General features: G+C 49.3%; 1 protein-coding gene across 1 annotated transcript in view; it reads left to right on the forward strand.

Moving 5' to 3' along the window:
• The window catches only part of Tll2 (tolloid like 2), a 66,065-nt gene that overhangs the window by 36,405 nt on the left and 3,365 nt on the right, over positions 1–26,295 (forward strand). The window contains exons 10-19 of the mRNA XM_051200037.1: positions 2,023–2,125; positions 8,934–9,050; positions 9,906–10,051; positions 11,217–11,412; positions 16,977–17,102; positions 17,783–17,943; positions 19,315–19,495; positions 21,594–21,719; positions 23,193–23,320; positions 25,553–25,766. Coding sequence (XP_051055994.1) covers positions 2,023–2,125; positions 8,934–9,050; positions 9,906–10,051; positions 11,217–11,412; positions 16,977–17,102; positions 17,783–17,943; positions 19,315–19,495; positions 21,594–21,719; positions 23,193–23,320; positions 25,553–25,766 — 1,498 coding nt within the window. The remainder of the gene's footprint in view (positions 1–2,022; positions 2,126–8,933; positions 9,051–9,905; positions 10,052–11,216; positions 11,413–16,976; positions 17,103–17,782; positions 17,944–19,314; positions 19,496–21,593; positions 21,720–23,192; positions 23,321–25,552; positions 25,767–26,295) is intronic.

A 26,295-nucleotide genomic window follows, 5' to 3' on the forward strand; every position in this document is an offset into this window, starting at 1 on the left:
GAGGAGGAGGAGGCCTGGTCATCCCCCGCCCACATTGTTGGCTTGCTGCACAGCAGGCCTGTATGATATGTTTGAGTCGTGTAAGCTTCACTAAGTCTCAATTATTACTGCTCACTGGGGGCTCAGAGAATATACATCATTGAAATTCCTGCAATTATTCCCATTTCTGCCTCACCCGGCCTTCCCCAGAGCTGCTAGTAATTAGCAAACTTGATTGATTCCCGTATTGCCTCTCGCTCATCACTTCCTCCCCAATGGTGTTTATGGTTCCCTAACATACTTAAAATAATTAGCCTGAATAATTATCCCTCTCAGTTAGAGCATGAATGTATTTCCAAGGAAGTGTTACTAACATTTCTTCACTATAATCTTAAGAGAGCAAAAACTAACCAGGGCGTTGGTGGTGCACGCTTTAATCCCAGGACTCGGGAGGCAGAGGCAGGAGGATCTTTGTGAGTTCAAGGCCAGGAGCTACACAGAGAAAACCTGTCTCGAAAAACAAAAACAAAAATAAATAAGTAAATAAATAAAAATAAAGAACTCTGCAGGACCAGCTTATAAGCATTCCTGCACCCCACTACCTTGTTACCAGCATGATGCAGATTTGAGAGAAACCCAGGGGTACCTCAAACTTAAGATGCTTGGGTTCCTCAGTCCTTAGGAGTCTGATAGACATGTCCATGATACTCATGCACCGTATCTGTTATTTTCTGGTTCTCACTCACTCTTCATTTCCTGGGGGGCCTCTGGCTCTGTGGAAGAATCTGCCTGGGTGGGAATTGGCCCTAGGGAAGGGGTGGGCACTCTCAGCGATGATCAGGATGGAAAGTAAGCCTGTGGGGGTGGTGGGGTGCCAGCTGTGATTGGCTAAGGGCACACTCAGTGTCGTCTGGCTTGTGTTTATGGAGTACTTGCTGTATGCCAGACACAGCATTAGCCCCTCTGTACACAGACTCCTCCACAACCTGCTGGGAAAAAGATCCAGGAGTCAATTACTTCCTCAGGATTCTAGAGCCAGTGAGGGGTGGAGCTGAGGTGACTGACTGAGACACCTCCGAGAGGGAGAGAGGATGGGGGGTGGGTGAACTCCTAAAGATCAAATGTCAGATGGTTCCATCTGAGCAAGGAGTTAGGAGTGAACACTTACCTGGGCCCAGGTTATGTAACTTCTAGAGTATTGAGAAAGGGACTGGGCTTGTCTTGGAGAATCTAGAATCTAGCAGAGCCTGACTTATGAGATAGGGACACAGGGATTTCTTCAGGGATTCCCTAAGATGGGTTGGGGCAGCTTGGTAAACCTGAGACATAAGGCATGGAAAACTGACCTAGAAGCTGTAGCTGTGGGCAGTGTGGGAATCATCCCAAAGGCGACCTTAGGAAGGGACACTGAAGAACAACACAGAAACACACTGTAAGTGGTCAACCAGTAAGAATAATGGGATGAATGAATGAATGAATGATGGATGAATGGGTGGAAGGATGGATGGATGGAAGGATGGTTGGGTGGATGGAAGGATGGACTGACTTCAGGAAGGCTTTGGGAGACAACAAAACTTCAGAAGTGGGAGGTCATGGCTGAGGGGACAGTGATCACAGCCGTGTTCGTGTGCACTTGAGCTAACCCCAGACCCTCCGAATGATTGATGATGTTACAAGATCTGTTCGTATCTCTGAACCTCATTGACCCCTTACCTCCTTCCAAATCCCTAGTCTCAACTTGCCCTGGCCCATCTTTTAATGCATCTTGCTTTCTTTAAACCACCTAGCAACTTCAAAAAGCTCAAGTGACTCCCCAGACGGAACTGAAAGACATATCTCCTTCTGTTTACTCCCCATCCCGCCTAAGGTTTATTATTTGATGTCAGGAGGTTTCCTGTGTGTGTGTTTGGAGAAGACGCTCCTACTGCGGTCTGAGGGCTTTCTATGCTAAGGGGTAATATTAGATCACTGGTATGTAAGATGCATCCTTCAGAACTCTTCAGGCTTTGTTGTTCAAACCTACTTTATGGTAATTCTTTACAGGTCATCCTAAATTTCACATCCATGGATTTGTTTAAGAGCCGGCTGTGCTGGTACGATTACGTGGAAGTCCGGGATGGTTACTGGAGAAAAGCCCCCCTGTTGGGTGAGTGGAAAAGAGATGGGCTGTTCTCGGGGATGCTCACACTATCGGGAAGGCTCCATTGTGGCAGCCGGCACAGGAAGCTCTCAAGTGCTCTTGTCATTGTAAAACTCTGAGCACTCCATTTGGCCACACATGTTAAAGGCTTTTAAAAACTGTCAGCACCCTGTGACCCAACAATTCCACTTGTTGGAATTTCTCCTAGGGAACTAATTAAGGAAGCGTGTAAAGCTCTAGCAGCAGGGAGGTTCACTGAAGCAGGGAGAATCAAGGGCAATTTAAATGTTCAGCAGTAGGGGTCAGCTGAGTAAATTGTGACACATCTTTTCAACAGAAAATTCCCATCCATTAAACATAAAGTTGGAGGTGAGTGTGTATCAATACAGGGAGATTTTCTGGTGCCCTGAAACCTGCAATAAGTATGTTCCAGAATGGAGTAAATAGACTTATTTCAAATACATATGTGAATATGCAGATGTGTATAGTGCAGGAATTGCTGTGTTAGCTGCTGTAACAGGCAGGGGTGAGCAGAATGGGACTGATATGATAAAATAAAGAGTCTGCGCTGTCCAAAACTAAATCTTTAAACCATTGTATGGGCTGAGTCCAACTGCAAGAAACCATTTCATGATTTCTAATATAAATCTCAAATAAAGCCGGAGATGTAAATGACACACAGTGGTTATTTCAGAATGGAGAAGGATGTTTTCATGTTTCTGTTCTGTTCTTAGCTTACTTATCTCTCCCAGGTTTTCTGATGGGCAGGTATTATTTCTGTGGACAAGCCAAGATTTAGATTCATCCACCAAAGGCAGCTTGGACCTTTGAGTGAAAGGTCACAGGATAAAGAGAAAGTTTTCCCAAAATAGATCTCTTAATAAGGGAAGATTAATGTTGCGTGGGGGATCAGTGGTCTTGGGTCTTGGGACCCGAAGCTGGGGCTCATTGGCCTGAGAAGGCCAGATATAGTGGAGCTGATATAGTGGAGAGAGACCAACAAAGAGCCAGATGAAAGAGTTGCGGATGAGAGCAGGGTATCCTCTCTGCTGGAATGGTCTGTACAGTGGCCTCCTGGCTGGTCAAGGCTAATGTTTTGATGATGACTGGTCCCCGGCATTCCTTCATATGAGTGGAAAAGCCACACTTGCTGCTCTGCAAGTGATGTACCTGGGAAAGAGCTGTTGCCAGAGTGGTTGGCTGCAGGTGGTGATGAGAGAGAAGGTCCTGATGTTGTGTTAGATCCTGGGGCACCAGGATGAGGCAGTCACACTAGACAGGGGTAGTCTCTAGGGAACCTGTAGCCTTCTGCATGAGTAACGTCAGCTATCATTGGGAATAGCTCATGTAACACACAGGCACATGTATCTAGCGGAAGAGTGAGTTTAAATTCTCAAGGGTACAAACAGGGGGGACTTGTGCCCTCAGAAACTCCAAGGTACCATTGAGGAGCCAGGGCAGGGTCTATATGCCATCATTAGGAGAAATCTACCATGTAGCTAATAGTCCAGACACACAAACCAAGTGCCCCCTGGAAGTACGCATAGGAATGTGGGCATGGGCAAGTGACAATACTGCCCAAGACAGGGTAGTGCCTGCCTGCACTGGGTTCTGTTTCCTGCCTAAAATAAGCAGACATGGGAGAAGCAGTCAGAGATACAGGTCACAAGCAGCATTTGTCAGGTGTGCCAAAATGACACAGGGCAGGGGAGTGACTCAGTGAGTGAAGTACTTTCTTGCACAAGCATAAGGACCTGAGTTTGGATCCCCAGCTCTCACATAAAAATCCTGGCACTGTAGTGTGTGCCTGTGACTCCAGAACTAAGAGCAGCAGTGGAAATAGGTGGATCCCTGGAACTCACTACCCAGCCAGTTTAGTTCAATCAGTGAGGTCTGGATTCAGCAAGAGACCCTGTCTCAAAGAACAGAGAGTGAGGGAGATGCCTGATGTTGACCTCTGGCCCCCATGCCCCTGAATACACATGCAATTGCATCCATGTCCACACATGTGCAAGTGCACCAGAACACATAACTGTGTACTCACCCGAGCCCCACCTCCCAGTGAGGCTGGATTCCTGGGAGCAGCGGTTTGTAGACTTGTCTGACCACCACCATGTTCCTGGATGAGACTCCTGGAAAACAACCAGAACCCACACAAACTGGGTCAGAGAATGATCCTGTTGGCCTTGCATGTGCCTCCATCTAGTAGCAAACACACAGAAAGGGTGTTCATTAAGGGATGGAGTGGTTACTCTGAGAAAGGAAGCGCGGGGGTGGTGGGCAGCGTTAGGCTGTGTTTTGTGCACTTCTCTACTGTTTGGATCTTTTGCAATAATGGTTTTACAAAAGCTATGTGTGAGAGGCTTGCCCTCACCGACAGATACCTTCAAGTCACCGAATCCCACATGGCATGGGAAATGCAGCTCCCACATACACGGAGAGCCTAAGGCCTCCCGGCTGGCTAGTAACTGTACTTAGACCAGAATCCCAATGGCCTGCTCTGGGGACAGGTGACTGCTAAATATTTGCAGTCCTCGCATCCCCAGTTGCCAGACAAAATAGACCATGTGTTGTTTATCTGGGAGCCAAAGGTAACCAGGCTTCCTGGAGTTTTGCTTGCCAATGTTGGCAGCCCTATACCACCAGGAATGGGTTAGACTAAAGCCATGGGAGGAAGGAACCAAAGTTCTCCCAAAAGGGCCAAGGCACGGTCCAGAAAGTGGACACAGGCCTGTTTTCAGGCATCCCCTTCGCTTGAATGGCAAGTGGGAATTTTCTCAGTGGGGACCTTGGTGTCTCTTAGTATTAGAACAGGACTTATGCAGTTTGCCAGTTTCCTGGTGATGGCTTGGGTTGATTTTTCTTGGGAGGAGTGGGGTTAGGACACACATATTTTACCTGAATTGCTCTGTCTCTCTCCCTCCCTCTCCCCCCATCTCTCTCTCTCTCTCTCTCTCTCTCTCTCTCTCTCTCTCTCTCTCTCTCTCTCTCTGTGTGCGCACACACGCTCTCATACACACAGTATTGCACAGTATTGTAGTTAAGGCATGGCCTGATGCCTGGAACCATCATTCTTCATTTGCAGGCACCCTTCTTTGCCAACTATTTGGTCTGCTCTGATGTTTCCAAATGCAATCGTTAGTGAATTTTTGTGTTTGGAACAAGTGCATTGTGTTGCCTAAGCTGGTCCCTGGGAGGGGTCAGTGCCATGAAATCTGCTGGGAGGAGGCAGGTCAATGCCCCTTTGGCAGGAGGGAGAACGGATTAGGGCAGATTGTAAAGTAGACATCTTGCTCCGCATCACATTCTTTCCCAGGGCAGTGTGTGAAAATCCAGGCATAATGCGTGCATAACTTTTTATGAATGGGCCCTTTATGACTCCCCACAGAGCCCACTTGGAGTGTCCTCATCTGCATTTCCTCTCCTTGATATCCTTATTAAACGCCTCTAAACCCAGGAACCAGATTTCAGTCTAGGAAATGACTCCTCTCTGTGCCAGTTTTTCGACAGTCTGCCCAGCCTCTTCCCCGAGGGAGGCTGTTTGCGACCCAGGTTTTCACTTACTGGTTTCAAAAGAAAATTAAGTAGATGAGAATGTTTTACAGCTGCTTAAAGACCACAAATGGGCTTTTGGTCCTTCCAGAGGCCACTTACCTTTAACGGGGTGGGGGTGGGGTTTAGGGCCATGCCTGCAGAGGAGCCAGTTGGTAATATTAAACGCTGTCCCACAACGTGGATTACCCTATCCTGTTGCCATTAGGAAAATCACTTCAAGCACTCTACTTTTTTTCTGAAGAGCTTCCTCAGCATTCAGTGTCACCACAAGGCACATAAAAGCCCCTTATCCCATTTCCTTGGAACATGGAGAGGAGTTCAGAAAGGCCAGGCTGGTCCGTCGGAGTCTCGTGGCCCCACCACTGAGGCTTCCTGGGCAAGGGCTGCTTCCCAAATGAACAGAATGGATAGTGTGAGGCCAACAGCCAAACCTGGCACAGGGACAGGTGTGCTCTGTGTCTGAGGCCTTGATCTTCATTTGTGCTTGTCTTCTTCTGAGCTGGGACATGAACATGGCTCTCCCACTCCCAGAAAACACATTTGGTGTCTTATCCAAATTTGCACAATGTTCAGAGTTACATCCAAGTTCCTTTAGAAGGATGATGGTGATGAGGATCTGGATCTCAAGCTGCCAGTCTTCAAATCTTGCTTCCACCTCCAGCTTTGAGGCAGATGCTCCCATCCTCACTTTTCTCATCTGTGAAATGGGGAGAATAGCAGTACCTGATTCAGGGGAAAGCAGTGTATCAGATTTCCCTTGCTGTGACAAAATACCTGAGGGAAATCAACTGGAAAGAGATAAGGTTTATTGGGCTGATGGTTTCAGTTCATAGTCACCGGACTTGAGTGCTTTTCATTTGGTGTCAAGGCCAGAAGCAGCTGGCAGAAAACACTGATGCTCACTTCATGGTGACAGCGTGGAGGTGGGGGACGGGGACAAGGAGAGGACACTCACTGAGGGTCCACCGCCATTGACCTAGCTCCTCCCACTTCTAAATAGCCCTTAATCTGTGACTCCATCAATGGATCCGATCACTTGGGCCCAAACCTTCAACCCAGGAGCTTTTGGGTCACATTTCAAGTTCAAAGCACTGCACATGGGCTGAGATGAGAGAGCCCATGTCAAGTGCTTCAGACTGGGTCTCACACAGACATGGTCAGTGACGACGAAAGGGAGCTTCCATTGCATCCCCTGCCGTGACAAGGAAAATACTGAGATGTCAGCTGAGAATTGCAAAGGGGTCCGGAAGATCTGCCAAGGCAGAATAATACACGCCTGGACCAGAGGGCTGGGCAGGGGCGGGGCATCCTGTGGCAGGGGCAGCAGATGGCTCTTCTCATTGAGTTAGACCCATAGGCCGTGATAATGTGGGCCTCCCTGCTCACTCCCATTTGTCATTGGTCCTCAGTGGCTGTGGCAGCTGGGGTTTTAGAAAGAGAAACTTAACTGGAAATACTTAGGGTGACATGGTCTGACGCTCAGTGCTCTCCCTGCTGACAAGTGGTGCTCCCCTCATGTTTACCTGTTGTTTCCCCAAAACTCCTCACAGTAATTGGCCGTACTAGAGGTCACACCACAAAGCTGATAGCTCTCTAGTAGGTGTTTCTCTGTCTGTATGTGTGCGTGTGCATGCTTGTATGTGCATGGGTGAACATGTGCTCATCAGCATGTATGCCTATGTAGGTAGGAGTACAATGGGTGCCATTCTTCAGATGCTACCCACCTCTAGGCTGGCTAGCCAGTGAGACCCCCTCCCCTGTGTTAGAATGATAAGCACGAACCACCACGCCTGACTTTTTATATGGTTTCTGGGGCTCAAATTCAAATCCCCATTCTTGCACAGCAAGCACTTCACCCACTGAGTCATTTCCCCAGCCCTTCTAATGTGTTTTTTGTTGCCAGAGTATTGGCAACATTATTATTGCACCAATTCCGATAGCCGGAGTCAGCCAGAGCCAGGAGGGAGCAGAGTCTACTGGCCGCCCTCTGCTCTGTTTGTCCTCAAAGAAGAAACAGAGCTGACCATCTGGAAAATCCCACTGTGGTACCAATTCTTCCTCAGCCTTATGCTTTTCCACTTTTTTCAGAAGAATAAAGCGTAATTATAACATCTGGTGCCTTGTCCAGGGCTTTATGTGGTGCTAATGGTTAAACTACCCACTTTTTTTTTTTTTTTTTTTTTTTTTTTTTTTAATGAGAGCTGGTCACAACTACACATGTTTATAACTCCAGCATTTGAGAGGCTGAGGCAGGAGAATCCAGCAAGTTTGAGGCCAGCCTGAGCTACTTAGTGCCTTTAATGCCAGACTGGGCTACATAGTGAGACTTAGGGCTTGAGCTATAGTTCTCTATTTCCCTCAAGTTTAGGTAGCTCAGGTGATACCCAAGTCCACATCCTCCTCCAAGTTTGGGAGATACTCTATGGCTCCCAGGGTCTGTGAACTGTGGGAAAGTGCCCTCTATACCTTCTCAGGAGCCTATAGGCACGATGCTATGTCACATCAGGGCTGACACGGGGAGCTTTGCATGGCTGTATCATGGGCAAAGGTCTGGACAAGCCACATAGACAATTCCTTACTGGACCCAGAAAGATCAAGGGCTCTTGGGTCATGTTGCCCTGCTGAGCTCTGTGCAGGTCCTGGGGACACCATTTTCTGTTTTTCCAGAATCTCCTTGTGGGTTTTTTGTTTGTTTGTTTGTTTGTTTGTTTGTTCTAGCCATCATCTTAGCTTGGGGGAAGGGGACAAGGAGTCAGTCCTTATGGGGTTCCATGGTGTCCCTCCAAAGTTTTTCAACCAAGTCTCCCTCTCTGGGTGTCTCCAAGCCAGCAGTCTGGGGAACCCACTCTTCTTCAACCCATGCCTTAGGTACTGCATCTGGTCCTGAGCAATTCAATGTCAAGAGGCTTTGGTTTCTTGGTCTCTGGCCCCACTTCCGAAGCAAGGACATCAGAATACCCAGTGCCCCAAAGGGGAGGGTGTGGTGTCTTCAGAAGCTTTGGAGAAAGACACATCAGCAATAGCTCAGGACTATCCTCCCTCCCGACCTGAGAACCACCACAGGGCCCTTGCCACAGGGGTACTTCGATTACCTGGAATCCGTACTTGTCCCTCATAGGTATACAGACATGCCATCCTTAGACCCATCTTCAGCTCTGTGTGTACTGCAGGGTCAGCTGTCACGTTCCTGCCTTTCCTTCAGGCCGCGTCGAGGTGCGCTCAATGTCCACAGTGTCCTGACTGTCCTTTCCCTCTCCAGGGAGGTTTTGTGGCGATAAGGTGCCTGAACCCCTCATCTCCTCTGACAGCCGTCTGTGGGTGGAATTCCGTAGCAGCAGCAGCATCCTCGGCAAGGGCTTCTTTGCAGTATATGAAGGTGTGTTCTTGATGGAGCCGTCAGGCAGATGGCCACTGACAAGTACCTGTCCTTCTGTTGCAGCCTGGTTCCTTCCCAGGTGTATGAGGCCACTTGCTCTAGGGTCAAGCTCTTAACACAGAGTCCAAGCTGAGGACTGCACACTGCCTCTGTCACATTGGGCCGACTGAGGTCAGCTGTGTTGAGCTCAGCCACTGTCACAGGCCCACTGAGCTCTCTTCTGAGCCCAGCTGGGGTGTGGGAGGTGTCAGGGTGTACAGTCCTGTAGAGATGGCGGTGGCCTCTAACCACTCATTAGAGCTCAAGCAGAGGGGACCTGACCTCTCTGGGCTCTTGTTTCACCAGCGAAAAGTCAACCTGGCACTACCTGGAGGTCCCTTTCCATGTATGAGGAGGGCTGTAAGGTCACCCCAGGGATGCGTCTGTGTGTTTTAACTCTACTGTCTCACAATGGAATGGAACTAAAAAGTATCAAAGGCCCCTTTGCCTTGAATCATTGAGAAATTGGAGACTCCAAAACTTTATTTCATAAAAGGAAAAATGAACATATCTGCACATGCATGTGTTTGTGCACGTGTGTGCAAGCACACGTGTTCTCCGCAGCACCACCATCTCCAGGCCCACCTGAGTAAGACTCCGAGGATGAGGCCAGGCTCCCACAGTTGGAACGATTCCCGACATAGTTCTGTTGTATGCACAGAGGGTGCCACCCTCCTGCCTTAAATACCTGCTTTGATAGACCCAGATGAAAACGCTGGCTCTTGGAGCCATCTAGTGGCAATAAGTAGCCACTTACCTGCATTTGTAAGATGTGACCACAGTCTGACCCCTCCTTTTCTTCTCTTCTTTCTAAAGCCATGTGTGGGGGAGACATCACAAAAGATGCCGGTCAGATCCAATCTCCCAATTACCCCGATGACTACAGACCTTCCAAGGAATGTGTGTGGAGGATCACAGTGGCGGATGGGTCCCATGTGGGACTTACCTTCCAGTCCTTTGAGGTGAGCTCTGCTGGGTTGTTTCCCTGAGAGAGTGCCTCCTCTACACCCTCCTCTAAAAAGATGGGTTCTCATAGCTCACAAAGATACTGAAGTCGCAGCACTCGGGAGGCTGAGGCAGGAGGAAAGTGAGTTTTAGGGATGACTGGACCACAGTGAGACTTTATCTCAACCAAAAAAAAAAAAAACCCAAACCAACCAACAAACCAACCAAAAAACCAGAAAAGGTTGGGGGTGGGGTCTGGCTCAGTCAGTGAAGTGTTTCCTTGTCTTGCAGGTGTGGGGCCCTGAGTTTGGTCCTAAGTACCCATTTTAAAAAGCCAAGCATGGTGTACCTTGTCATTCCAGGGTTGGGAAGGCAATGCAGGCAGATCCCTGGGGCTTGCCTAACTGATGTGCTGCAGGCTACTGAGAAACCCTGTCTCAAACAAAGTAGGAGGATTCTGAGGAACAATACCTAAGGTTTGTTTACCTGTGGCCTACACACACACACACACACACACACTCACACACTCACACATTCACACACACAGACACTCACACACTCTCACACACACATACTCACACATTCACACACTCACACACACAGTCACTCACATACTCTGTCTCACACACACTCATACACTGTCACACACACATTCACACACACTCACACACTGTCACACACACTCACACATTCACACAGTCACACACTGTCACACACACACTCACAAATTCACAACACTCACACACTGTCACACATTCACACACACATTCACACTCTCTGCCTCACACACACATACACACACACTCACACACTCTGTCTCACACACATAATCACACACTCACACGCACACACACTCACACACTGTCACACACACACATGCAGTCACTCACACACTGTCTCACACACTCACACACACTCACACTCACACTCTGTCACACACACACACACACACACATCTAAAAGGAGACAAGTGTCCACTTTTGTTAAAAGTAGGAAGCTAAAGGCCCATTTCAAGCCGGTCTCCCTCGCTTCTCTTAGGCCCTCTCTAGCTTGTCCACCCCGACTGTTGCAACAGTGACGGCTGCTTCATTAGGTTTGAGTGAGTTAGGTTTTGAGTTTGCATTAAAAAGCTCTAAGCCAGTCATCCAGTGTCATCCACGTGGCCTCTGTCTCTCTCTTTAGATCGAAAGGCATGACAGCTGTGCATATGACTATCTGGAAATCCGCGATGGATCCACGGAGGAGAGCGCCCTGATTGGCCACTTCTGTGGCTATGAGAAGCCAGAGGCTGTCAAATCCAGTGCCAACAGACTGTGGGTGAAGTTTGTGTCCGATGGTTCCATCAATAAAGCAGGCTTCGCAGCCAATTTCTTCAAGGGTATGGCTTAGCGGTTTGTTCCTGTGTTCATTCATGGGAAGAAATGCTGCTTTCCCCTGTGTGAGACTCCCCCATCTATATGAGGCCTTAGCAGTAAGCAAGGCTCTGCAGGGAGGAGGCTGCTCATTCAGAGCTGCTGGTGGGGCCCGGTGGCATTCATACATAGGAACAGGCTCTCCTTGGCTTCTGTAAGGAGATTTCTATTCAGGAAAATGAGAGTTAGCGGTTTGTTTTTGAAGGGTAAATATGTGTTGATGTGTGATAGAATGTTCATGTGAATTTGGGTACATGTACATGTGCAGGAGTGCATGTGCATATGAGGCCTGAGACATTAGGGGTCTTTCTAAGAGATTTCTACCTTATTCTTTGAAGCAGGGCCTCTCACTTTGGCTCGCCTAGCTAGCCAGCTCTCTCCAAGGGCCCTTCTGCCTTCTGATGTTGGAATTGCAAGCATGCTTCCATGCACACCTAACATTTATGTGCATGCTAGGGATCTGAACTCAGGTCTTCACACTTGCAGAGCAAACACTTTACCTACTAAACGCAGGCTTCAAGACCTAGTGATTTCACCAGGTCAAGCTTATACTTAGTGGAACCCTGAATTAACAACAACTCATGCCTGGCAACTTCATTAACTGAGAACTCACTGTGTCCCAGGGCCTGTGCAAGGTGCTTTCTTTACCTGGTATTATTTTGTTCCTGTCTTTTAGGCTTAATTGTATTGGTCTAAGTTGAGAAGGGTTGCTGAGGGTTACTCAGAGATGGGTGGCAGACTAAAGATCTAAACCTGCCTGACTTCAGACCCCAGACCCTCTACAAGTGCTGGGCACTCCTTATGTGGGCTGGAAAGGCAATTCCAGAGGCATTGGCTCCCATCCTCCATGCTTGTCCCCAAGGAAGAGGGTGGGGAGGCAGTAAGGGAACAATTTTTCTTGATAGACTCAGACCCAGGCCACAAAGGCATACCCAGCATAAGAAAGGGCTTCCATGTTTCCTCTGAATGGACAAGCAGCAACCCCAAAGGATGCACACCATCCTTAGGAAGGACACAGTATTTCCCGGGTCTGGTTTACTGTTATTGTGGCTGGGTGCCAGGAGCATGCCAACTGTCATGACGGTAGAGACAGAGGGTCCCTGCAGCTCCTTCTTCATGGCTCCCTCATTATGGTACCACTTGGTGTCCAGCCATCCATACCCACTTCAGGGGGACTATGTACTGCCTTCCTTCCTCTTCTGTGTCTCCTGGCTGTGACAGGGAAATCCCATCCCTTCCCTCCATCCCCCATCTTCCTTGTTCCTCCTTTTTATTTTGTTATTTTAGTCTTTTGAGAGAGGGTATTACACTATAACCCCGGCTGGCCTGTAACTCACTCAGATTCATGGCCATTCTCCCGTCTCAGTTTCCTGTGCTCAGATCACAGATGTGAGCCACTATACCTGGCCCTGCCTCTTCTTTGATACCTTTCCTAGGTTCTCCCTAAAAGGTGACTGTCAGAAGAACTGACTTCAAGACTTACCAACCTGCTAGGCAGCCTCATTTCCTTACCGGAGCCTCAATTTCCCCTTGTAGAACAGAAAGAAGAAAGTCTGTTAAGGTGCGAAACTACAAGGAAATGATGGCTTGGAGACACTTTGCAAGTTGTTGAGACCCAAGTGAGATGTGGGGTTACTGTTCTTCCCTTCAGGACATCCAGGGGAAATCAGGAGACAGAATGAAAACCTTAATATCTAGTTATTAATTCCCTTGACCAGTAAGGCCACAGTGGCATGTTCCAGAGGACGGTGTCTGGCTCAAGTGTCTTTGCTGGGCGGGGCACGGGGGGGGGAGTGGGGGAATGGGATCGGGAGCTGAAAGCATCACCACGGGGCCTGTGGCACAGCCGGGTTGAGCCAGAGAACCTTGTGCCTTGATGCCAGTTGGCAACAACCGGTGCCTGGGGCCCAGCTGGCCCGTAACACTGGCCAGGGTGCCAGCTGGCCTCAGCACTGATCTCTTGGTGCCAGATGGCAGCCCCTCAGAGCCAATTGGCTAGGCAGCGGGCACGTCTGCTTACTTTAAGAGAGGATGGTGGCATTCGAGGCTTGGCTGGTCCCACAGCCCTACACAAGGAGTGTGAAATCCCTCCACACTGCCGTTGCAGTGGGTGGGGGGCACACGGGGTGAGGTGGTAGTGGGGACTTGCTTTGAGGTCTTTCTTCAAAGTCCCGGATGTGCTTGAACTTCCCTTTCCTTGCCTCTCTCTGAAATGATTTGAAGATCTTGTCTGAGTTTCATTATTGAGCCACAGAACGGCTCCTTCTTTTCCTGTGCACCTAGGGGATGGTAAGAAGCTAGGGCTCCAGCCACAATCGGCTAAGCTCTCGTTCCAGCCGATTCTATCTGCATGCTCAGGTCTCCTCGGAGGGTGTGCGCTGTGTGGAGTGAGCATGAGCCAGTGGGTGTGGTGCGGGTGATGCCTAGTGGCACCGTGGAGGCCATGTAACCAGCCAGACCCTGGCAAGAATGTGCCCTTGCCCGCCACTTACCCGTGCTGGCACAGTGCTGCAGACAGCAACACAGCGCACCGCTCCTGCAGCTTTTATTTCTCCCTTTTGTCTCTGCATGAATGGTGTTTTCTTGGCTTTAAGTCCGTTCCACCGGTCTCCCTCCTCCACCTAGCAACAACTGCTAAGAAATGGCGATCCCCTCTTTCTTGCCCCTGTGCCCTGCCCACAATCACCGTATCTCCTGGCATCAGTCTCCCCTCCCCTCCCCATCCCCTCCCCTCGGGTCTTCATTTATCTTTGTCTTTTCTCATGGGATCTTGTCTATGTTTTCTCTCATGGGATCTTTTCTACGTTTTCTCTCATGGGATCTTTTCTACGTTTTCTCTGCCCTCTGGTCAGTTTCTTAAACCTGCTGCACAGCTCCTGTCCATACACTCCTCCTTCACTGGCTTAGCTTTCAAGCCCTGCCCTGCTTTTGTTTTGTTTTGTTTTACTCTTTGCTCCTTTGGGGACCTGCCACTTTAGCTTGGCTTGTTTCTATTCAGCTTTTCTTAACTAAAATTATCCCATCTACTTTTTACCTCTGGGCTTTTATCTTTCTCTATTCTCCACACCTTTCTTTATTTCTTACTCCGTGGCTTGACGTGTAGCTGGGTAGCTCTTCCTTTTCCTTTTCGCATTCTTGCTCCTCCCTCTTCTCTTTTTCTTCTATTTATTCTCTGCACCTGCCAGCACCGTCAATCCCGTCTCCTGCCTAGCTATTGGCCGTTCAGCTCTTTATTAGACCACCAGGTGTTTTACACAGGCAAAATAACACAGCTTCACAGAGTTAAGCAGATGCAGTGTTCCACAACATAAACAAATGTAACACATCTTCAACTAATATTCCACAACACTTCCCTTCATCTGCTCTGTCCTTCTCGCTTCCTGCCCTCTGCACGTCTTCCTGACAAGGATGGGTCCATGTTGCTTCCTCCTTCCACTGTCCCTGTCACTATCTTCCCATCTGCTGAAATTGCCACTGCTGTGTCAGAGCTGTTTGTGACATGACCACCCTGCCCACTGACTGTGCACCAGTCCTTTGCAGACCTAATTTTCAACCACCGCAAAAGCCAAGGCCATTCTTGTCGTTTTATCAATTAGAGGAAAGCTCAGAGAAGCTAAACAAGCGGCATCCAAGTCCATGTGATGGATCCCGTCAGTTGATCCAACCTGACACAGATTCTTTCTACTGCTATATATTGTCCCATATATTTTCATCTTTGCAGAATTTTTAGCAGATGCCGTATATTTTGACACAATGAGCAATTAGTTTCTTGAACACTGTTTCAACATGTTTAATACTACATTTATTAATGGCCATGGACAACTTCTCTTCCCTGCCTGTGGCATCTCTAGGTGCCAATGACTAACCCAGTTCAGTTTTTGTTGGGTCCAAGAACACCACCTGATATTCAGAGTTACTCTGTATAACATCCAGTGGGTGAAGTTCTGGCATCCTGACAAGCGGTCTTCTCCTGGAGAAGGTTAATCAGGCTGATAAGGGATTCATGCATCACAGACAAGAAAGATGGGCCAAGAGTAGGTTCATTTGAGTTGGAAAAGGGCAGTAGAGAGGGAGAGACAGAGAGAGGATTCCCAACTCTTAGATATTCTGGTTTCTTTCATTTCCTTGTGCAGTTCATGCTTTCAGGGTCTCACCAACAACTCCATGCTTAATCTGTACCTATTCCTTGGTGCCACCGATCTGCACTGTTTTCCTGTCCCACCCACTTTGCATTTCAAATGATGCTGAGTGGTCCCTTCATTAGACTCTTCTGGCACAGTCAGGGCACACCCTGTATGCTATCTCTCATGGATAGGTATATCATAGCCTGCCAACAGAATGGTTTACCTTTTACTTCTAATACTCTTCCTGGAGATGGCCAATGCTAAGGATTTCTTTGTATCAGTGGCTTGTGAACTAACATCTCCTGGGGGGATTCTCCAGTGACTCCTGTGTTTGTCTATGCTCAGAGCTCATGACATCCTACTTACTGTTGTTCAATGCTCTGGGAACACACTGGACATCTGTTTGTGCTGAATCCCTCAGGCTCCCCACCCCAAGCCTGCTTCCTGTTTACCTAACAGTTTCTCCCAGGAACAGTGGCTAATCTGAAAACCCAGTGTTTTCTGCATGTTCCTAAGAATTTCTATAAAAATGCTGCCTGGCAGACTTCTAGCTGATGGGAGATGTCATTCTGTAAATATGTTTCTCTTATTGGTTAATGAATAAAGCACTATTGGCCAATAGGAAAGCAAGATAGGCGGGACTAGTAGAGAAAGAGGAGAGAGGAAGTAGGAGGGAGGAGTCAACATGGAGAGACTGGAGAGAGAGGAACGTCAGTCCCTCTCTCCAGTAAGATAAGACCACGTGGAAGTACTTAGATTAATAGAAATGGGTTGATAATTAAGACAGAGCTAGCCGATAAGAAAGTAGTAACTGGCCAACAGAATTATATCAAATACAGAGTCTCTGTGTGTTATTTGGCCTGGCACGGCTGGGGGACCAGGCTGGCAGGAAACTACTCATAACAAAATGGCTGGCGCGGCTCTGGGCCCAGGTCAGCAGGAAAAACTACTTGTAACATATAGCTCTGTCTAGGATACTCGTACATCTTCATATGGAGGTGCACCCCTCCATCTGCATCTTTTGCTGAATGTCTCTAAGGAGTTCTGTACTTAGGTGGAGAACCCCAATTCTGTGGTATTAAATGATGTGGCCCCTGGTGTGGAACCTGATGAGATTCATAAAACCACTCGTGTACAGTGAATGGGCCCCTTGCATAATTCTGTTCTCCAGGCATGGCCCTTTCTAGTCTGGATAACTAGATGCCCCTGTTTATGTGACCAGGAGTCCACCTTTGACCGAAGCTGCTGCATTTGACTGTCAAGTGCAGACACAGGAGTTTTAGGGGGTGGCCACTGAGAGTAGCTTCTGTCATAGAGACATGTACCTGGAGCCCTAGGGTATGGAAGGGAGGATATGAACCGTGCATCTTGATGACATTTAGCCCTATCACTTTCCCTCCCTACAGAGGTGGATGAGTGTTCCTGGCCAGACCATGGTGGGTGTGAGCAACGCTGTGTCAACACACTCGGCAGTTACACATGCGCCTGTGACCCGGGCTACGAGCTGGCTGCCGACAAGAAGACATGTGAAGGTTGGTGTCGGACCAAGTTGTAAGTTGAAATTACAAGGGATGTGAGACAAGTTTTAGAAGAAGTTGAGACAGAGATTGACAGGTGGCTGACTATGAACTAACGATGTTCAGGAGAGCCGCATACTTTTCCAAGACAGAAACAAGTGGGGACAGTCACAAATATAACAGGTTCCAGTCATCCTTCAAACCATGAGACAGAAGCTGGTGCCTACTGTGAGTGCATAAAATTCATGTGGTCGTCATGGCAAAACCACAAGGAGCTGTGAGTGCTCTGGCGGGACTTGGTTGATAACCCCTCAATTGCCTCTTTCCCATGTGGCCAGGGCTTAGCCCACCTACCCACCTACAGGAATCCGCTTGCTCACACAAGCCAGGCACAGTGAGTAGCTTGGTACAGACATCTCTAACTCTCCTTTGGTCCAAGGCCTGTGGAGCCCCCAACTGTGCTAGTTACTGTATGACAGCTCAAACGCTCCATCATTACTTTAACAGCAGTCAATTGTCCCCAGCTTGTTCCTCCGAAGTGTCAGTGGAAACCGGTCACCTCGAAAAAAGAATCTGAGTCAGTTCAGGTTGCTTAACTTTTTCATGATTATTCAAGGTCAGCAGGTCTTCCCGGTGCTTGAGGGAAATCGCAAACCAAAACTAGATGAATCTAAAGTCTGTTTCCCTCTATGCAGTGGCCTGTGGTGGATTCATTACCAAGCTAAATGGCACCATCACCAGCCCTGGGTGGCCGAAGGAGTACCCCACAAACAAGAACTGTGTCTGGCAGGTGGTGGCCCCCACACAGTACCGCATCTCCCTGCAGTTTGAAGCATTTGATCTGGAAGGCAACGATGTATGTCTGTGCCCCATAGCAGATGGAGTGGTGGCTGTGTTGGAAAGTGACTCAGAGCTAGGACAGGCTCCTCAGGTGTCAGGGTGGCCTGGGTGAAACTGGTGGGGACCTGGGGTGTAGACGAAGCAGAATTGGGGGCTGAGGAGAAGGGGGCAGCATTTCATTGAGTCACTTTAGCTGCATGCCCTTTTCACTAACTCAAGGGAGATGGGATCAAGAATGAAGGAGACAGGAGTTGGGGTACAGTGGTCAGGGCAGATTGAAACTCCAAGGTGTGGATCTGGGGACTAGCGTCCAGAAGAGAAAAATAAAAAGGCACCGAGGGCCAGCGGCAGCCAAGGATACTATAAACAGCCTGTCCCTGTCTCTTGGAAGTGGCTAGGGATAATCAAGTCAGAAGAGGCCTCGGCAGTACCCCACAGCCAGAGTGGTGACAGAAACATCCCATGCTCCACCTGGGAATTGTAGGAGCACCTGGGGCTACACGTGCTTCTCCACGTACCCCTGCAAAAGCCCAACTGGGGCTGTCAGTTTAACAACAGCAGCGGCCTAGCTCTTACCCACTCCATCACCCGTTTAGGGAACCAAGAGAGACTTCCATGCCCCAAATCCCACATTCAGAAACTTAAGAGGGAGCACTGCTCTTACACAGGACCCAAGTGCAATTCCCAGCACCGTGACCACCTATAACACTCCTGACCTCCATAGCCATCTGCCCTCACATGCACAAATATGTGCGCATGTGTGTGTGTGTGTGCGCATGCGCACACACACACACACACACACACACACACCCATTTGAAAGTAACTGACCAGACATTCAGCACTTAAGTTATTTTCAAAGAGAATTCTGTGCCCCACGAGGTGATGTGGATTCTGTCTAGTCCCAGCTCTGCCACTGATGAGCCTGGTGATGTCAGACAAAGGTGTTTCCCTTCTGGACATTAGTTTGTCTGCATGAGACTCTGATGCAGTTGGACTGTGGCCATGGTTTGAAGACATTTCCTCCCTTCCTCTCTCCTCCTCTGCCATCTCCCCACTGCCCAGGACCTTTGCTGAAGCCAATGCCTTATGGTAGCCCTCGATCTAAATAAGTAGAAGCAAGTAAGGACTTGATATTCTGCTGCCGGGTGGCTGCACCTCACAGCGCCCTCGCTGGAAAGTCTCTGTCCCCCTCTGGCTATCACCAGCACAGTGACAATCCAGAGGACTGCAGCTCCAGGACTCATAGAGCCCGTGTTCCCACAGGGTTCTGGGGTGGAGGGCTCTGGTGGGGACCCATGAGTGTCAGCAGGAGGACTTGGGGAGGAGGGAGGGGAGGACCGTCGTGGGCTGTGACTGTCGGGTTGCTAACATCATGTCCCCTCACAGGTCTGTAAGTATGACTTTGTGGAGGTACGCAGTGGCCTGTCCCCTGACGCCAAGCTTCATGGCAGGTTCTGTGGCTCCGAGACCCCTGAGGTCATCACATCGCAGAGCAACAACATGCGCGTGGAGTTCAAGTCTGACAACACGGTCTCCAAAGGAGGCTTCCGGGCCCACTTCTTCTCAGGCAGGTGGGGCGGGCCTGCAGAGGCCCGAAGGCTCCTGGACCCCGAGTTCCTGCAGCCTCCTCTCTGCCTTCTCTGACTTCCTCCTCACCCTCCATCGTGACAGTGGTTTCTATACCGGTGGCTCAGTTCAGCTCCTGGGGATGGGGACACCCCAACAAGTTGCCACGTGCCAAGTGTGTCTTAAAACAAAGAACTTTATTCTCTTAAGTTCTATGAGCCGGAAATTGGAACTCAAGGACACCACAAAGTATGTAGTGGGTCCTGTTGGTCACATCACACTGCAATATGAACTGTTCACAAGGGTGTTAGTGCTCGGCATGGAAGCAGGCCCGTTGTTTGGGCTTCATAGGCACTCAGAGTTCTGTCTGGCTCTTGAGGGTGGGCAGTCTCCCACTGAGCAAGTTCTGTTTTGTGTCCTGGGCACAGCACAGATCTGAGCTCAGAGGTTGCTTGGATGGCATCTAGCATTGCGTAAGCTTGCCCTGGCTGGGGAGGCCAGAAAGACAATATCCCGGTGAGTCCCAGCTTAGGGCAGGCCGATGAGGGCTGATTCTTGGAGGAGAGGGGGCCTAAAGCAGTGGGTATAGGCTCTCTCCTGATGCATGTGATCTGGGCCAGATTTAAAGGGCCGAGGTGGAGATCGTATGACTAGAGAGAGAGAGTGACCAATGTCTGCAGAAGAGGAGCTGTCGTGAGCTTGGATTCAAGGGTCTCAGTATTCACAAAGACCTACAAGACTAGACTGGCAGGAGCCATGGCCAACTGGGGAAGTCACAGGTGGGCCAGGTCAGGCAGGCTTGGTCATAAGGAGCCATGAATTCTGGCTAAAGAGTGGGATCCAGTGAGACCGGATGTAGAGATCTCTGTAGGTTCTGAGCAGGGAGACCTACAAATGTCATGCGATCAAACCAGGCCAGGGAGTATGGAGCTGGGGGGGGGGGGACAAGAATCTCCTCAGAGAAGGCTATGCAAGTCGCTAATGAGGGGTACAGTTCCATGTCTACACACAGAACCAGAGAGAGAAGTTAAGTCTTAGGGGGATGAGGGCCGTTAGCAGGAGGACTTAGGAAGGGGTGTATGTGTGTGTGTGGGGCTATCCTGGGCTGTGACAGTCAGTCTGCACTCTGAGAGCTCTGGATAGGGTTTTGGTTGTCCCCATGAGATACAATGCGAACTGTTCTAAAACGCCACCACTAGGGCAGCAAGACAGAACAGAGGGAAGGCTGACACCAATAATCCCTGCGGCAAGTATAGAGAGCGGGTGGGGGCAGAGCCTCACTTACCACAGGAAGAAGGTGGCCGTGGAAAGGTCCACGCCAGCTAGAGCCTCGGAAAACACAGGAAACAGCCAGCACTAGGGGTCACATGTGCTTGTAGTTGTAACAACCAACACTACCTAGGCGCGGAACATTCTCCCGAAGGCTTTCCTGATTTCCATCCTGTTTCCCCTCCAGAAACCTGAGGAAACCCAAGACAACTGAGGCACAGCCTCAAGCAATGCCCACTGTGTGGTTCCTGACCCACACACTTAACCTCTCCACACACAGGGAACAGTGTGTGTCCAGACCCATCTGAGTCATCATGAGCTTCATGCGGAATGGTTGGGCATATGAGTTACCTCAGCCCGTTTCTTTGCATGTGAACTGAGGGTGTGTGTGAGTGTGCGTGCGTGTGTGTGTGTGTACAGATACATCCTTTTTAGATTGAGTGGGAATTAACTTAAATAACAATAACATATAGAAAGTGACAAGGACCCATGTTGTGGTCAATATCCAGTATATGTTCCTCATTTTCATTATTGCTGCCATTGCTGTTCATTGTTGCTGTTGCTGTGAGTCTGTCCTTTAGGGAGATCCTTGGTTTGGGTGAAAAGCAGGACAGAGGACAGATGTTCCACGCATGAGAGTATTTTAGGAGAACAGAGAACCCCAAAGAGAGCAATGGATACCCCAAATATCCCAAACAAAGATGCCCGCTCTGTGACTTTAAGGGGGTAGGGTCTGGGAGGCTCCTTGGAGGAGGCTGCTTTGGGGCAGGGGTGGGGGGGGCAGTGGCAAGCTGGCAGCTCTTCTCAGGAGAGCCCATTGGTCTCAACAGACAAGGACGAGTGTGCCAAGGACAATGGCGGCTGCCAACAGGAGTGTGTCAACACATTCGGGAGCTACCTGTGCAGGTGCGGGAATGGGTACCGACTACACGAGAATGGACATGACTGCAAAGAGGGTGAGCTGGACCTGCTGGGCTGGCACTGTCTCTAGGAGTGTGGCGGGGTGAGGGAGGGTGTGGTGGGAGTTGGCTTGGGGATCCACCATCTGTAGAACACCATGAGATCCCCACCCGAATCTCCTCCACTCTGGTGGCCCCCCTGTGGGACAGCCGGTCAGGTGGTCTGGGACGAGTGCCTATCACAGACCTGTTAAGCCAGTAGGCTCCAGAATCAATACCTAGATCTAAATTGTGAAGGGCTCTGCCCTTCCCTAGCCAAGTAATCTTCAGCTAGTTACTTCAATACTTGAAGCGTCTGTGACAAGCAGGGTAAACCTAAGGATTTTGTAAGGCTGCCAGCCTGCCTAGGAAGTGTTTGAAACAGTCTGGTACATACCGTGTTGACGGAGGATGTCCTTCTGTATATATGTTTCTCTTATTGGTTGATGAATAAAACACTATTTGGCCAATGAGCAGGAAGATAGGCGGGTGGGGGAGATGAAGAGAATGCTGGGAAAGGTAGGCAGAGAGGGTGTGTGACAGTTGCCATGTAGAGCCCAGGAAGACAGGATGCTCCAGGAGCTCTCTGGTAAGATAAGGCCATGTGGAAATACATAGATTAGTAATTATGGGTTAATAATTAAGTGCCCTAACCACCGGCTAACAGTTTAATAATTAATACAGCATCTCTGTTTATTGGGTGCTGAAGCAGCAGAGGGACCTGGCGGGAAAGAAAATCCAGGACTGAGAATGAGATAGGATGTGAGGAGTTTTGCTTGCTCCCTTCAGAGCCAGATGGCTCTGCATGTCCAGCCATTGTGGAAGAATCCTGCCCGTAGCATTTGCCTTGCCCAGTGAAGGTAGTTTGTACATCTGTGATAAACGTAGCTTCAGATCTTGCTCTGCCTTGGGTCAGTGAAGGATTTGGAGGATGGTGGAAAATGTGAGGACCACACCTCTCTTTCTGCTTTCTTATTTAGAGATGGGCAGAATTAAGTGACAGGGTACATGCAAACCACAGAGGACGACAAAATTAAAATACTAGTCACCAAGCAAGCCCTGGTACCACTCTTGGCTAATAATAGGTGACCTGGACAAAGCAGAGACTGATGGGGGGAGGAAGGCATAGTGACCCAGGGATCTCTGTTCACATTCACCATGGGTGACACTAACCCACACGTATGAGCCTGGCATCCCTTTTACACATGAGGACATGAGACGTCTTAGTCCCATAAGTGGTGGAACCAGCCCTCTCACTGAACCGTGCCTGACCCCAGGGCCTGCGCTCTGGCTGGTTAACCTTACCATGTCCACAGTGCCAAGCTCCAGGTGAATACTCACAGCTACAGAACTCTCTCCTCCTGAGCCTGTTTCAGAGTCGGCACCAGGTCACACCAGATCCAGGCCACATATGGGATATTGACCTCGGGACTCCCTTGTGATGCTGTCCCGGCTAAATGACCCCTCTGTTTGTCCCCTTCTGACTTCCAGCTGGCTGTGCGTACAAGATCAGCAGTGCAGAGGGGACCCTGATGAGCCCCAACTGGCCTGACAAGTATCCCAGCCGGAAGGAATGTACCTGGAACATTTCCTCAACCGCAGGCCACAGGGTGAAAGTTGTGAGTTGTTTCATTAGTTTGCTAAGAGCATAGACTCTGGTTAGGAAGACATAGGTTCAAGTCCCTGCTCCGTGTCCAACATGTAGCATGTCTGGTTCTCAGTTTTTGCTGCTGGGAAATGGGGAGATTCTGTGAATCTTGCAGTGGGGCTGCTGGGCAGAAGAAGGGAGCATGCTCAGAGCTGTCACAGCACTGATGGCGGTGGCACCGTGTGAGGCAGCACCGTGTGACACAGGTCGGCAGTGCTGTGGGGTCCAGTTGTTTTGAGAGCAGGCCTCTTACAGAACATTACACTCTGGAAGAGGAAAACAAAAATGAAAGACTTACCTTACACAGACAGTTGGCAGAGGAACATCACAAGTTCTCAGGTCCCCTATTCCCTCTCTAGAATTTTGTGACTCTATGGAAGTTTCACACACATGGGAAAACATGTACCTGTGTAGTCTTGCCCAGCACATTTCATTATTTACAAAAAAGAGTTTATTCTCCAAATCCCTTGTCTTAACTCTCCCACCTATGACCTGTAATGTATGGTGTGTGTAGCAACTGACAGCTAGAGAATCTGACACACATGCATAGGAACAGACACACACACTCATAGACACATACATACACACATACATAGGAACACACTCACAGACACATATGCACACTCACATGCATAAGAACAAACACTCCCAGACATGCATACACACACATACATAGGAACTCACGGACTCATATGCACACACATACATAGGAACACACTCACAGATACATAAGCACACTCACATGCATAAGAACAAACATTCATAGACATGCATACACACACACATACATGGGAACACACACACACTCAGACTCTATGCATACACATACATAGGAATACACACACATCCCTCAGACTATTGAGATAAGCAAGGTGAACTTTGTGAATGACAGACTAACAATGCAGGAGGAGAGAAGAGATAGATGTGGTGATTTGTAGGTGATAGTGCTAAGGAGTTTCCTGCTACAAGGATAGGTTAGTGGGCACCCAAGGCATCATGGGTACAGAAGGGACCCCAGACCATAGGGCATGCTCCTCTGGCACCTCCTGTACATGACATGTGCTGCCTATGTAGAAACTGCTTTCTTCTGTCCTGGGTCCCTCCGAGCAGTGTAGAATCTAGATGAGGGTGAGTTAAGGAGTTTGGGCCTTTGAGAGGCCACCTTTGTCCCAGACTGCCACCTGCTGGAAATGTGCAACATCTTTTCCTGCTGATCATGAAGAGGGTGGGACCTCAGACCTGCAGGGGATGCTAACCTGTGCTGTCTGCATCTGTGCTGTCTGCATGCAAGAATTAGTCTGAAAAGGATGCTTCCTTGGATCATGGTTGGTGGGCATGATGACTGACTCTGCCTTTTGTCACTAGAGTGTGATGCACATACGTATAACCAGTGTCCCCCTTCCCACTCTGTCCTTTGGTCCAAGCCTTCACCTCATGCTCCCAGCTCACCTTGACACCACAGGCAGACCATAGCCAGTCAGTCATCTTTATGGCTTGAAATGTCCAGCTCCCCAGGCTAACAACTGGGGACAATCTTTGATGGAGGGACAGGAAAAAAAAAAAAAAAGAAAAGACAAAAGAATCTGGTTATGGTTAATAGCGTGGCCTAGGAAAGTTTGTCTCCGGGTCCTGTTTGAATCTCACTCCAGTTAGGGTCTATAACGTCATTAGAATTTAAGTGAGAAAATTCCCATAATTTGTTGGCATGAAAAACAAAAACCAAAAAACCATGAATGTCAGTCGCTGTGAAGATAACAGCATCACAGTGTGGCCCTGATGGAAGCCACTGGAATTCCAAGTGTATGGTAGTGTGCACAGGCTAACAGCAGCATGTCTGAAGCCACAGATCCCAGGTTGCATACCAGCACTGCCAGTGAGGGCCCTGGACAAGCCATCTGGCATCTTCTTACAGGGACTGTGCATGGCACGGGGTAGCAAAGGTTGGGTGAGGGAACATGTGCAAAGCCCATAGTACCAGTACCGGCAAGGGTGAGCGCCCAGCCCCGTCTGGCCTCTAGCATTAGAGGAGCGGGTGGGAAGAGGTAAATCCCGGCAGTTGGTAGCCTGGCTCTGGGACTGGATGCTGCATCATCATGGCAATGGTAGGCATTACCTGCAAAGCTGCTCGATAGAGCCCCCCAGGTCCTGTGTGCCCCTTCTCAATGTCAGACCCTTAATTCACTTTCTGTTCTCCCATCTTCAGACATTCAATGAGTTTGAGATTGAGCAACACCAGGAATGTGCCTATGACCACCTGGAACTGTTCGATGGGACGGACAGCCGGGCCCCCATCCTCGGCCGCTTTTGTGGCAGCAAGAAGCCAGATCCCGTGGTGGCTACGGGCAACAGTCTGTTTCTCAGGTTTTACTCAGATGCCTCGGTGCAGAGAAAAGGCTTCCAGGCTATGCATAGCACAGGTGCGGGCCGCTGCTGAACATCTCACAGGCTCATAGCTGGTGAAGGATGACCTTGGGTCTGTCTGCCAGGGTAGGGTGAGGAGAGGCATCCTCAAAGGTCCCCGCTAAAAGAAGCATCAGCAGCTGCGATTGGCTGAATCGTGTTCTCTGTTGCTGTCTTTAGCTGACAAAATTGGATGTGGGCAACACGTTGTTGGTGCTGCCCCCTCCCTTCTTCCTCCTTCCCTCCATTTCCCCCTTTAAAAAAATGTGTGTCATCTTGCTGGCCTGTGATGTGCAAAGGTCTGAGAACTGAGTGGTGGAGAGCAGCCATTGTACACCCGAGGGCCACTTCTGGGAAATGTTGCTTTTCCCTGTCATTTTTATTTTTTCCTGGCACTCGAAAGGTCAGTAGCTCCGCCAGGTCCTTTGGAAGAGGATGTGTATGCTTCTAACTCACCTACGCTGTTAAATAAGAAAGCCAATAAGGAAGTGAACTCTGCTCTGCCATTTCAGGCTTACCCTGCAGAGGAGCCGTGGCCCTTTGATC

This window comes from Phodopus roborovskii, unplaced genomic scaffold (genome assembly GCF_943737965.1).
Source record: "Phodopus roborovskii unplaced genomic scaffold, PHOROB, whole genome shotgun sequence".
In the NCBI taxonomy this organism is placed as follows: domain Eukaryota; kingdom Metazoa; phylum Chordata; class Mammalia; order Rodentia; family Cricetidae; genus Phodopus; species Phodopus roborovskii.